The sequence below is a fragment of the Cheilinus undulatus genome, linkage group 11 (assembly GCF_018320785.1).
Source record: "Cheilinus undulatus linkage group 11, ASM1832078v1, whole genome shotgun sequence".
Classification (NCBI taxonomy): Eukaryota; Metazoa; Chordata; class Actinopteri; order Labriformes; family Labridae; genus Cheilinus; species Cheilinus undulatus.
Window position 1 is genome coordinate 49,033,106 of NC_054875.1, and position 14,570 is coordinate 49,047,675.

Genomic DNA, 14,570 nt, shown 5'->3' on the forward strand with positions numbered 1-14,570 from the left:
TCAAGGTTTTGATCCTCAGCTCCTGCAGTCACATGTCCGCTCCCACTGCTGCTGTGTCAGTGTGTATGCATGCATATGAGTAAGATTAATACTGATGGCCATCTAACATATGAGCCTTCATCAGTGTGTGTGAACGTGTGTGTATGCATGCATATGCATATGAATAAGATTAATCCTGATTTTACATGAAACCCCAAGCATAAAACTACCAACCTGTCAACTTCCACACTCTTCGCTCTACTCAGCCTCTCTTTACTCCAGAGACACCGGGTTTTCTTTACAATAAAACAGGTGTTACTCTATCAGTATCTGCTAAAATGAGTTTGGAAATATTGGCATATCAGATATCAGCAAAAATGCAATATTGTGCATCCCTAGTTAAAGGTAGAGATTCATATCACCGTTGTTAGATATTAGCTTTAGTTAATTATCAGTATAATCAGATGTGAAAATTTCTGCAAACATCTGATAAATGGGCCGTAAATATTAGCAGAAATGTCAACAGCTCCCATGATCAGAAACTATTTAAGCTTCTCTGCCAACTCTGACATCATGCAGATAAAATCCTGCATCCCTACTCCTCCCCAGCTGCTGTTTGAGATTTTTTTATTCAGATTCTAGAAATGTTAAACAGCTTAGGAGACCTGATTACTTTTTCACTTCCTCAGGTATAAAACCTGTTCCCTTAGTATTTTTATTTTGATTTATTCCTTTTAAAGCCGTCAGCGAGGCGTTAACCTCTTCAGTTTTCAGTGTCGATGGCTCTGAACGTGGCTCCTCTTGGCCTCTGTACCCTGAGCCAAACTCGTGCTGCTGGATTCAGATCTCAGAGCCATAAAACCTGATTTTATGAGTGAGAGCCTCCTGCTAAAGGTCTGAGGATCACAGCTGTCTCTCTCCGTCACACTGAGAAACCATCACAGCCTCGGTCTCATCCATTACTGCATTTAATATCTGGAAAATATTTACTTCTATCTGGTTTATTTAATATAGAAAACTAACTAGATGCATGCACAAGTACTGGGCTTCAGTTCTGCTCTCTAGTAATTTATGATGACACTTTCAGCCCCAAACCGTCTGTTAGTTGGATTATTTTTCCTTCTGCCAAAAATGCTTAATTCCCATGAGACTAAATGTGCTAAAAACAAAAAACTTCAGAGTATGACCAGAAATCTCATGAATTGCCTTTCTAAGACATTTGAACCGACTGGCCAGATGATGGCGCTGTAATTTAGGGACCAAAAGGCCATGCCCCTAACACCCTGAAAGGCACTGACTTTTAATTTCCAGCTCAATGTTTTGTCCAAAAAAGCTTCCTGGACCTTTTAAGTTTATTAGAAGGACTTTTATGTTTTATTCTTGTTATATAGTTGTAAGGAATGTTTAGATAAAGATCAAATCTTTTCAGCCAGGATGGATTTTCTGCTGTTTTCTATGAATAAGTGTCAGAGACTTTCAAAGAGTGGTTTCCCTCTAAAATGCGCATCCTTAATTGATAAAAAGATCCTCTTTTTTTTTTTTTTATCAAACTATCTTTATTAGTTTCACAAACTTAAGCGACATACAATCTGTCATACAAATGGATACGTTTTTTTGTACAGAACATAACCATGAACTCTGATCCCACTTTCCCTATTACACCATATCACCAGCTTGATATCAAACTAAACGGTAAGAAAAATTCATTCATTCATTAAAAAAAGAAAAAAAAATGCAAATGAGCCAAAACCATCAACAACAACAACAATAATAATAATAATTTTAAATATTTAAAAAAACAAAACAAAACGGGGGGGTGGGGGGGCGTCCTATACATTAATACATTTTAAACATCTAAAGGGTTCATCTTTTCCACCTGGTTAAGAACTGGTTGCCAGATCCTATGAAAGTTATCAGCACATCCTCTTGTAGTGTACCTAATTTTCTCTAAGGTCAGATGGTACATGAGGTCTCTGATCCAAGTGTTGAAGGTTGGAGGAAATCTATCTTTCCATTTTAGTAGTATGATTCTCCTTGCCAGGAGTGTAGAAAATGCTATCATTTTTTTATTATGTGAATTGATTTTGAGGGCTTGCGGCACTGTTTCAAATATTGCTATTATAGCAAGAAGTTCTATGGAAAATCCTACAATAGCAGAAAAAAATGTGAAAATATTTAGCCAAAAATCTCTCAATTTTGAACAGAGCAAAAACATGTGTGATAAGGTGGCTGGTGTTGTTCCACAGCGATCACAGTTAGGGTTAATATCTGATGTAAATTTTGCCAGCCTCACCTTAGACCAGTGCAGTCTTTGAACAACCTTAAATTGTATAATTTTATGTTTTAGACAAGTTGAAGATGATTGTATTCTTTCTATTACTGACCGCCACACGTCTTCAGGGAAATGTGCATTTAATTCTTCTTCTTATTGTCTCTTCAATTGGACTAGGGGTTCTTGATTATAGGAAATGAGAAGAGTATAGATTTTGCCAATAAACCCTTTTGAGCAGGATCTAAGTTCCAAAACAGATTCCAGAAGAGAGGTGGGTGGCAGAGATGGAAAATGACTTGAATGTGAAGATAAGAAACTACGGATTTGAAGATACTTAAAGAAATGGGAGTTAGGAATTTTATATTTTAACCTAAGCTGCTCAGATGAGGCAAAATTTCGGTCAAGATACAAGTCCTTCAACCTGGCCAAACCATTACTGCTCCAGGTACTGAGAGATCCATCTATAATAGAGGGCTTAAACATTTTGTTCCTTGCTATAGGGGCATTTATCGATAAATCGTGAAGTGAAGAAATTCGTCTGAATTGTGCCCATATCTTCAAGGTATGCTTTACCACTTTATTCACTGTGTATGTGATAACAACACAAAGCAGAGCGTGTAATGAGGCAGGTCCGCAAGATGAGGTCTCCAATTGTAGCCATTTAAGCCCCTTATCATTTGTTGATTAAGAGATCCTCTTTGATTCTCCTTAATGATACTAGTCCTTATCTTCACTGCTACTTTTCTATCATTTAGCCTTTAAAAGGGACCACAGATGGATACGCTGCATTTTAACACCCTTCATGGGGAGAGTTTGTGATGACTGTCAGTCTTTCACATCATTGTGGAGGAATGTTGTCCCACTCTTCTTAGCATCTCAGTCAGATCTAAGTCCAGACTTTGACTAGACCACTCCAGAACCTTGATTTAGTTTTTAGTCCATTCAGAGGTGGACTTGCTGATGTACAGGATGCACACTAGGACTCTGCAATTAATCTCAAATTAGATTAAATTGCAGTATGGCCTGCTGCAATTTACAAATCGCAATATTTATTTAACTTGAAATGTGTCAAATAACAGTTTAATAAATCATTGTTATGCACATTATGCAGTCGTGTCAATTTTTTATAATGGTTCACAAAAATCCTCCTTATTGTTTTATTTACGTTTTTCTTAATCGCACCCTCAGATTCACATTCATGCTACTATGGATTCATTGCTTCGTAAATAATTTCATTCATTTCAATGCACATGGTCTTATTTATGGAATTATTTATTGCTTGAATTTGTCAAAAAATTCATAAGATTAACCCAAGAATAATCACATATTAAATTGCAATATTTGGGGAAAATATCACAATGAGATTATTTTTGCAAATCATTCAGCCCTAATGACCACCTTCCAGAACTTTTATCTGGTTGGTCCCAAAAGTCTCCGCAGATATTTTTATGTTAAATCACGATTTTTATATATTGATCTTTTTTTACTCATTTATATTCATTAATTGCTTTTTTCCAAAGAGTATTAAAGTCTGATAAATGCATGTGTGTAAAATCAGTGAGAAATTGTGTTGAATAATCGTGATCTCACATCCTGGTAATGATTTTAGTCTTGATGGAGCGTCCCTAGTCTGTAGTTTTCACTCAGGCTCTCTTGTGTGTGTTTGTTGTCCATATACAGTGTGAAACAGTCAGTTGGTGTCAGCCAATCAGAGAGCAGCATGTGTTGCTGTAGTGTAAAATAGTGACAGAGCAGCTGTCAGTGTGAGAGTTGAGGAGGCGTTTGGTATGAACACCTGTCGCTCCCTCAGTGATTCATCGTGAAAACCAGGAACTGATGACAACATGAAAACACAAACATACGACTTATTACAGCACAGGGATTAATGTTTTTCTAGTAATAACTACGACTCTGTTGTCTTAGTCTCCTTTTTCCCCATACTTTGTTTTTCCCCCAAACATAAATAGACTCTGAATATGAAGAGTGTGGCGCATTAACACCTTTTTTTGTGTGTCTTTTTCCTCAGAAACTGCGTGAGGCCGGTCTGGAGATCCCCGAGGGCGGGAAGAAAGGAGCAGGACTTCAGGAGGAGAACAAGAACCTGAAGGAGGAGGTGAAGACCCTGAAGGAGGAGCTGGACACCACCAAGAAAGGTGAGGAGCAGGATGACTCCATTAAGACGTATTTAACCGGCACAGAACTCTAAAATTCCCTACATAACCTGGAGTGAGCTGCATGAAATTTCCCTGTAAGCCTCCCCTTCCCTAACCTCCCTTTAGCCCAGGTTGGTGCTGTGATATTTAGGCCCGTGACCTTTCACCTTCACGTGTATCAGAGTTGATACTGTTCTGTGCCATGTTCAGAGGTAGTGGTTAAGGCATTATAGAGGTAAAAGCAGGATGAGAAGAGCCATGGATGCGCTCTGTATATGTGCCACTATCCTGCGCTCTCTCACTTTCCACAAAGCTGAATAACACCAAGAACTGATGGCCAAGGCCACGCAATTTAAATCTGTAAAAGCATCAGTGTGAATGTGGCTAGATGCAAAGACGGCAAAGCAATTTATGTCACTGTTGTGGAAATGCACCATGAAAAAACCCATCGACTGACAGGAAAACTGCAGGAAAATTCCTGCTGTGAGGGCAAAGTTTGAACAAGCAAGTCTGGGAATTTTTCTGCATACTTTACCAGGGTTTCATGTGTGAAAGTGGCTCCACAGAGCTGATATATTTTCGATTAGTTCTCTTAGTTATGTAATCAATAATAATCACACCAGTCAGACAGAGCTGCCCTCTCGCCAAGAACAAGATCTGTGTTCTGACTGTTTTTTTTTTTTTTTTTCTTCTTCTTGCAGCTCTGCAGAAGTCTGACAGCGACGTCCGTGCGATGAAGAAACAGGCGGAGAATCTGACGGTGGAGTACGACAGACTTCTGGACGAGCACAGCAAACTTCTGGTAACTCATCTGCACACTTTCACTGACTCACTGCAGAATAAAGTTTATATCTGTTAAAAACTCAGCTTTTTTAATGATTTGTGGTCTTCGTGGTGTGACTGTGCATCATCACTGTTCAGCATGAATACTACTACTGTCACGCTACTAATATCTGCTATATCAGACATCTGCAGAAATGCAAAGCTGTGCAGAAAAATGTTTGAAAATTTGACTTATTGAGTCCGATAAAGACTGAATGCTCTGTCCTGTTTGGTCTTTTTTGAGTCATTTTTAATCTACATGCTCAGTTTACAGAAAAATCCGTCTAGTCCATGCATAAATAGTCATCACACCAACATCCCACCACTCTGGAGTGTGTGTGTGTGTGTGTGTGTGTGGTTGTGTGTATGTGTTAGGGTTGTGTTATATTTAGAGCGTGGAGAGTGTGTGATCAGTGTGAGAGCAGCTGGTGTACCTTAAATCAGCCTGACAGAGCAAACAGTGGCACACACAGTTATGTAACACATGTAGAAACACACACACGGTGCCTCAGTTATTTACATGTCAGGAGTGCAGAGTTTCACACACAGGAAGCAGGCGACTTCATATTCATCACCATTAAAGTCCAGATATTTAACCTGTGGCTTTAGCTAACAATGCCAAACAGGAAGTTAATAAACACTTCAATGGTTTCTCCAGATCGAGGACAGGAAGTGATTTCCACATAGAGAAATCCAAAAGTTTTTATGCTGTTTACCTCCAACCCACAGCAGCATGTGACCAGCATGAGGAGGAGGGGCCAGGCTTTTATCGCCAGGCCCGCCCAAAGAATCAGCTGGACCCCTGAAAACCCAGAGAATGGGCCCTCCCTAATGATGATGGTGATGATGATATTAAAACATGTGTAGCATCAGTAGCATTGGTGTTAGTACCCTCGCTAACAAATCCCTCATTATAAAGCTGAACAGAGCGTCGAACCATTATTGGGTTCAGATGTTAAAATTATTTATTTATGCTTATGATTTATTTATTTTAACACTTATTAACTCATTTTCACCACTGCTCCCGCCTATTTTGTCCACTTTTAAACCATTTTTGTCTCTTTTTAACTCGTTAAAATACTTAATATGGCAGTTTTTGTAACTTTTAGCTATTTAATGCAGCACTATGTAGTTTTTCCACCCTAATATAATATTTCGAGAGTCATTGTGATGGTACATCACCTGACAACAGGATGAATGACACCTCTGTCATGGTCTGGGGGGGTCTGTATCGCCTTCACTGGCACAAGGTAACTTCGAGGTGGATGGTAGGAACCCTTCCACACTAAAAAACTACAAATTTCTACTGCTTTGACTGCTTTACAGCATACGTCACTTCCCCCTCCTTCCCGATTTGTTGAAAAGACGGAAGTCGAGGCGAAAGCTAAACGTCCTGTGCGATACAGGACTGTATGTGAGGATATGAGACAAGAGTGTGACACCTAGTCTGACCAGTGGAAGGCAGTAATACGCCCAGTATCGTCGAAACTGCCGGCAAACAAGAAGAAGAAGAAGAAAGCTAAACGTAGGCTGAATCTCAATCTCCTCCCTAAACCCTGAGCCCTGAGCCCTCATTGACTTAACTGACTGCACCTGGAAAGTGATTGAGTGAGTGAGGCTGCAAGAGTTTGAAGGGTAGAAACAGGAATGGGACAGCCCTTTGTTTGTTTGTTTGTTTGTTTTTTTTGTTGACAGTCGGCATCTTGTAGAGCTTAAACCAAAGATAAAAACAAGCGTGCCTCACCTAAAGACCTGTTTTCTCAGTGTATGAAGGCTTTTTTATATAATATACTTACAGGAAAAATACTTATTTTATAATGTCCACCCCTTTTTGCACCTTCCATGTTTTTTGTTAACATTTTCGCTCTTTTCACTTCACTTTTATAGGGTTTACTGGCAGGCATCCCATATGAATCCCTGCCATACGTCACAATGCAATGAGCTATGGGTAATTCCCTCACGCTAAGTCTGCAGAGATGCCCACTCACGGAAAGGGTACATGAAGGGCTCAAAAAGTCAGCAAGAGATCCCTCACGCACTTTATGATTTGACAGTGGGACAACCCTAAGCCCTCACGGACTTTGTGGGAGCGCGCCTCAAAGTCAGTGAGTGTGTGAGTGTGGACATTGGGATTGGGCCGTAGAGTTGTTATCATGGTGGAAGCAGCGAAAAACCCAAAGAAAAGAAAAGTTTTATCAGAGGAGACAAAAAAAAAAGAAAGCGGGAGAGTAACAAGATAAATGCCCGGACAAGAATAAACATTGGCCCGGCGCTCGCTTGCTGGCGTGAGCTGAAAGACGAGGAGGGATGTCAAACCGATGCTGATTTAGCCCTGTTATTGTTGGACTTGTAAGTATATGTTGATTGCTTACCATCTATATACAGTACTCTTGAGTTTGTAGTGTGTCTTTTCGTATCACTAAGGGCCATCTCGTCATCAGTTTATTCACTATCTTGCTGAAACAGGACGGGGGCCAGGGGCGACGTCACGGTAATAAAACCAAGTTGAACTTAGTGATTTTCAACATCGTCATTTAGCCAAAAATAAATACATTACCTCTACACTATCCATCCTGCAAACAGCTGCTAATGACAGAAGAGTAGTTTTGAAAGTAAGTCCCGTCTTCTTTCATTCGCTTCCAAAACAAATGCACGCGACCGGGAGATCAGGATCTTTACGGCAGTACACGCTGGTGCTCATGGGTAATTGAGTGTTCCTTCTGGTAAAGCACTACCACTTTTGTCCACCAGCGCCACAAAACTACAAAAAAAGTGAAAGTTCCATAGTGCTGCTTTAACCCATTTATGCCAATTTTTGACACTTTTTAACTGCTTTTCACCACTTTCCTCCTATTTTTGTATTTATGTATCCCACTTTAGCCTCTTTAAACATCTTTTTTTACCACCATACTTTTACCACTTTCTGTGACTTAACTTATTTATGACACTTATAACCCTTTTTTTGCTCATTTTAGCCCGTTTTATTCAATATTTTAACAAATTTAAAACACCTTTTACTATTTTATATGGCAATTTATGCAACTTTTTGCTACTTTTTCACCACCACTTTTTTGCCCAATTTTAACTCTTTCATACTATCATGCCAATTGTGGCAGATTTTTTTGCCTCTTTTTACCTTTTTTCCACTTTTTGCTTTTTTCCAATTTTAACTAATTCTTGCCTCTTTTTTTACTGGTTTTAATACTTAATTTTGCAGTTAACTTCTTGCTACTTCTAACCCAATTTTCGCCACTTTCTTATGCCAAATTCTTGCCTCTTTAACCCATACATGCCATTTTTTTTTACACTTTTTAACTGCTTTTCTCCACTTTCCTCCCATTTTGTATTTATGTATCCTACTTTTGCCTCTACTACTTCTTTTGACACTTTTTGCCACTACTCCATTTATGACACTTCTAACCTTTTTTAGCTCATTTTATTCCAATTTTTAACTCATTTGAACCCTCTTTTTTTTTACTTTATATGGCAATTTTTGGCTGGGCCCCAGAGAGCACTCCTCTTTACCCTGTCTTATTTGCAGCCCTGGTTCTGGCTGTGTTTGGTTTTCCACACACTGCTGAGGCTTCTGTTTGAAATGTGACTCCATTTCAAAGCGAAAGAAAGAAACTTTCCAAGGGTAGAAGATATGTCACCAGATAGCAATGTTACAACAACAAAATCATCTACCAAACACATTTCCACACTGTTTTTGCTGATTTTATTTTTATGTTTATCCTGGGAGGATGGAGGATAGCTGTGGTTTTTCTGAGCCTCATTTTCACCAAAGAAAACAGCAGAATCAGCCCCCTTAGGAGGTGCTCTGACCGTATCTCTGCCCTGTTCTATGTCTGCAGGCGAGCAGCGACAAGAAATCGGACTAAGGAAGACAACGACGGCTTCACATCTTCATCACCATCACCGTCCTCCAACTCTGCAGCTCCACACCACCGTCCTGCTCAGAGCTGTGATGTCACATCTGGTCTCCTGGGCTGTGATTGGTTCATTTCATGTTTCCATCAGACTGTCGGAGCTGTAGTAGGAAAAAAGAATGTCAGACGCATGTCAAACTTCTGTGGGAGTTTGTTTATAACCTTCTTTTGTTTTTCTGTGAAACATTTGTCGAAATGATCCCGTCATTCCCCGCTTCCTGCAGCTGAAGATCGGAACTTTTCCTGCAGGAGTTCATTCCAAAGCTCTTCTGTCAGAGTCGTGCACTCCTGTTTGAAACTTGTAATGAAAGTGTTGGACATAAAAAGACTCCAATCAGACGATCTGAGAACTTTAAAGCATTCCTATTGATGAGTTTGTTCCAAACTCAGCATTTATTTCATGTTTGCCCTCTTATTTCTACTTCAGCAACAGTTAGCATCAGGCTCTTAAATGCTCATGTTTACCAACATATCGTCGCTGTCGGCAGCAGACGTCTCGTCTCCAAGATAACGACTTTACAGGAAATGAAAAGAGGAAAAAGAAATGAAACTGGTGTAACATGGAGACTAGAAGTTTCTGCCCAGCAGTGACGATATCCTCACAAACAGTCAAATGTTAAGAAACTCAGAGCAGCAGGATGGATGTCTGCCTTTATGTAGTGACTGGTGTGTTTCCTCGTTTGTTAAAATAAAACACGGTTTGGTTAAAAAGCAGCAGGTCCAGATTTAGTCACAGTTTCTCTTGTTTCTTTTTGTTTCAGTCTTCTGTTAAATGTTTTTGTTTTAAGGGTTTAACCGCTCTCTTGCTTTTCTTGACTTTCAGGCTGAGTTATTCTCCCTACAAGAACATTTAAAAAAAACATAAACTAAAAGCTATTTCTTTATTCCTTGCGATTTTTACGAGATAAAACCTGCAGATCAGGGTGAAACATGAGGTGTTTGTTGGGAATCTCTTGGTCTGAAAGTCTCACTTTACTCTAAATCAGGGGTTCTCAACCGGACCAGCATCAGGACCCACCACCACTTCCTTAAGGAGAAACAGCAGCCTGATATGGTATTTTTCACTCATAACCTAAACTACATGGTTCAGCTAGACAGTGAGACATCTGCTGTTTGCACAGTAGAGATTCCACCGACATGAGATCTGACAGAAACTCTCAGGATCAAATGGGACATCAGAGGGGAAACAAACATAGAGGACTATCCAAATCCTCAGCTGGCTGTCCTGGAGTTTGTTGGAGTTGCAGCAAACCAAAAAAATAAGGAAATGAAGGTGGAATCCTGTCTGAGATGAAGGTTGTTTGTTTGTCAGCTGTAAAAGTGTATCACATCTGACACTGCTCAGTCTGCTCTCATTGGTTGTTTTTCTCTCATTGGCAGAGGCTGACCAAGACAAACACTGAGCCTTGAAGACTTTGGTTAGGGTTTCTCATCAGGGATGTGGCAGTGAGCCTTGAATGAACCAGCTGAGAACCACTGATAGATGCACACTTTTTAAGACTGACTGTGCAAAGATGCATGCAGCTGCAGAGAAACAAACATGTTTTAGTGGTAGGTTTTTCTCCATATTTATCTGCTCAGTCTCTGCTAGTTTAGTTCATTCTTTTTCCTGCAGCCTGTTTGTGCAGAATCTAAACATCAACTGTGCAAAGCAATTTTCATTTACCTGTCATGCATTTTATTGGTGGAGTAAAACTTAACTTGTTTTCTTTCATTTGATGGTATTTCTTTCCCTCTCAGATGCACCGAAGGTTAAAGATTTAGCCTGAATATTCAGGAGGAAAGTAGAGACTACAGCAGAAAGAGGGAGGACAACACAACCATTTAAAGGGATTCAGTCACATTAGTTGCCTTTATTTTGAAAAGATTTTGGTTTTAGAGTTTTTTTTTTTGTGAGGCTGGCTGCACACAAGGATTTTCAGATACTCGTTTTCTAACGGAGGTAGACCAAAGACATGGTCTTTAAGGGATACTTCAATATTTTGGCAAATTCGCCCATTGCCATAATTCCTATAGTCTTAGTAATATCTCAGTTTCTTTTAGTTGTCGGTGCAAGCTATTTCTAGATCTGAGGGGACTGTTAAACCAGTTGCACTGCTAACGCTATGTTAGCAGACAGAATTTTTGCTTTCCCTCATCAAACTCATCAAATACACAATCCAACAACTCAAAAACACTCTTGTGGACAAGTTGTGACCTGTACATTCACCACGCTATGAAATAATCATGGAACATTACGAGACGGAAATGTTTTAAAGCTAAATGCAAAGCCGGAACTACACTCCAGACATGGCTGCTGCACTGTGTCACTCCGCCCAGTGTTGAATCTTCAAAATCAAACATGCTTGATATTTGTGACTCCAGATTGGGAGGCTCCAACTTGATTGAGAGTTTTAAAACACAAAATAAAATGTCGACAGAAATAATGGTATTGACAGCACACAGGTGAGGACTATTTGGATGAATAATCAGTGAACCAGATCATCCGTCCTTGATCACTGGTTGGATAAATCAGGCTCTGAATGGTACAGTGTGAAGCCAGCCTCCACTCAAGTTTTCTCAGTTAATTTGGTCGTATTAGACCTTTAAATCTCAGATGGATGGATGTGAAGGTTTTGGGGAGTAGCTGAATGTAGGAGTGTCTCCACAGCTTTACTCTACCCTGATCATTTTCACATTTCTTAATTTTTTTGTCTCTTTTTTTTATCCTCCAAGTTCCCATCTTACATGATAAGCTAAGAAAAGTTATTCAGCCTCCCTCTTCTCGTAGGCTTTTTTGTTTATTTGAAACGTATTCAGTTTCTGAAGATTGCTAAATGTGCAGGTATCATGTTTGTATTTAGTGGATTATAAATATTTAGAGGAAGCTGTCTGCTGTCATGATTCACTGATGGATAAAAACCATGAGTATGGAACATGAACAGGATTCACTGATGGATGAACAGTTCGGATTAGAAAGAGCAGAAACTTTGATAAACTTGGATTATCAGTGCTGACTCAGCATTCAGACCAAACTCCACTCATGATTTTATATTTTCTTCTCTTTCACTCTCATGTTTTGTAGAAAATCTCTGCAGATGGTAGACTTGTATGTTTGAGTCGTGTTAAACTCTAGGGGGCGCTCTCCGTGTGGGTCGTCTGGTGGAGTGTGTATGGACTCATCTGTGCTGAAATAAAACCACCAATGAAGCGTCCTCAGAGCGTGCAGGTATCTTCTTTCTTCTCTGGTAAAGTTGGTGCTCACCTGGTTTTAGTCTTAGTGTATAAAACATGGACGTAGTCTCTGCGACGTCACCCTCCAGTCCCTGAAGAGGAGTCATCCTCCTGAGACCTGAGCTTTTGTTTGGAGTACATTTTTAATTTCTCCAGAAGAAGAACCTGCTCATTTTTAAAGCTCAGCCTCGTCTTTAAACAGGAAGTACTTTAGACCAAAACTGATGTCCATAAATCTCCTGGAGGTCTTGATTCTGCAGAAAATCCTGATCTGGATCAGGTTTAGAGCAGGGTCTTCAGTCAGTCACTGAGAGAGGAATGGGGGAACAGTTTTGATAATGGACCACAACAACATGTTCAGATAGATAGCCCCTATTGAATCCTGAGGGAAATTCAATTTTTTCAGGCCAGGAATAAACAAAATTTAAACTTTAAACTCTGAATTTATTGGAAAATTTCCTTTCCAGAATTCACACAAATTCCCTAAACTTTCGATGGAATTTACCAGAAATTTCTGTGAGAATTCTTAAATATCTTTTTCCAAGTATTCCGTTAAAAAATTCTCAGAATGTATGAGTGAAACATTATTAGAACACTGGATGCCATTATTGCTTGTAAGTAAAACTTTATTATAAAGCCTAAACATACCAATTACTAGAAAAGCACTCAGAGAGCGCAGACCTCTGCCATCAGCCCCATCTCCCAATAGACCAGAATCCTTTAAAAAACTGGATCCAGATGGTGATCCGGATCAGTCCCAAAATCTAATCAGTTCTTCCTTATGCCATTTCTGACATTTCATGAAAATCCGTCCATAACTGTTTGAGTTATGTTGCTAACAAACAAACAAACCCACCAGATCACATAACCTCCTTGGCTGAGGTGATGAATTTCACCAAAGATTCCATGTAAACTGAAAATTTTTGAGCAAATTCCACATATCTTTGTAATCAAATTCCCCCAAAAATTCCATGAAAATGATGGAAAAGTCCTCCAAGGACATTCCCGCCTTAATTCCTACAAAATTAGAAATAAATTTTCCGAATTTCCATCAAAATACCTAAAACAAAAATACAAAGCACCCCCCGTCCAAAAAAAACCCCAAAAAGATCTAATTAAATTCCCCCAAAATTACAAATACATTCCCCCAAACTTCCATTAAAATAATGGAAGAGTCCCCAAACCATCCAAACAAATTCTCTGAAATTTCCATGGCCATATTTTGAAATATCTAAGGACATTCCCACCTTAATTCCTACAAAAACATAAATAAATTTCCCCAATTTCCATCAAAATACCAAAAAAAAAACAACCCCCCACACACACACACACCCACACACACATACACACACAAAATAAATCTAATTATATTCCCCCCTCCCCCCAATTTTACAAATACATTCCCCCAAAAATACCATGAAATGATGGAAAAGTCCTCCAAGGACATATATATATATATATATATATATATATATATATATATATATATATGTCCCTTTTTTTTTTTTTTTTAAGGCAATTAAGCTTCCTTTATTGCCCCCTCCATTCCCCTAATGTATTTGTACGTATTTTCACTTTATCACCAATTTAAAAGAAAAATAAAATGTAAAAACTGTGATTAAACCAAAACAGAGTGGAATCTGACCTGAAGATTTAACTTGAAATGTTTTTAACAAAATAAACTTTAGTCCAAAATAAACTCTGCCTCAGCAAACTTTACTGGAAGAATCCCTCCTTTAAATCCATGCATGCTCATGCTAATAATCAAATCTACATTTTCACACTTTGTATGCCTTTTACTTACTACTTCATTCTTCTGACACTTAGTTTTACAGTGTAGTTGTATATTCTCATAAATTTTAAAGTGTAGTGCTTGTGCTGCAGTAAATGATCTGAAAACTTCCTCCACCACCGACCACTCCACACATCCGTCCGTCCTTCTGTCCGTCTTGAGTCTAAACATAGTGTCACGGCGTCCCCTCCTCTCGCTCTTATTAAGGCAGCTGTCGGTCTAAACGGGCGTTTGACTTTAGAAACTGGTTTAAACTGCTCCACCGTCTCACTGGATCATCTTTCATGGCTGACTCGAGCGCCTTGTGTCTAAAACCGCCGGGAGACAGGAGAATGCCCCCCCCCCCCCACAGTATTTCTGTCTTGGCAAGAACTGGCTTCTCTATTAACATCTGTGACACCAGAACAGTT

General features: G+C 39.3%; 1 protein-coding gene across 1 annotated transcript in view; it reads left to right on the forward strand.

The window, feature by feature from the left end:
• bcap31 (B cell receptor associated protein 31) overlaps positions 1-10,869 on the forward strand; it is a 29,842-nt gene extending 18,973 nt beyond the window's left edge. The window contains exons 6-8 of the mRNA XM_041799540.1: positions 4,278-4,404; positions 5,106-5,206; positions 9,081-10,869. Coding sequence (XP_041655474.1) covers positions 4,278-4,404; positions 5,106-5,206; positions 9,081-9,107 — 255 coding nt within the window. The 3' untranslated portion in view covers positions 9,108-10,869. The remainder of the gene's footprint in view (positions 1-4,277; positions 4,405-5,105; positions 5,207-9,080) is intronic.
• Positions 10,870-14,570: the final 3,701 nt, after the last annotated feature.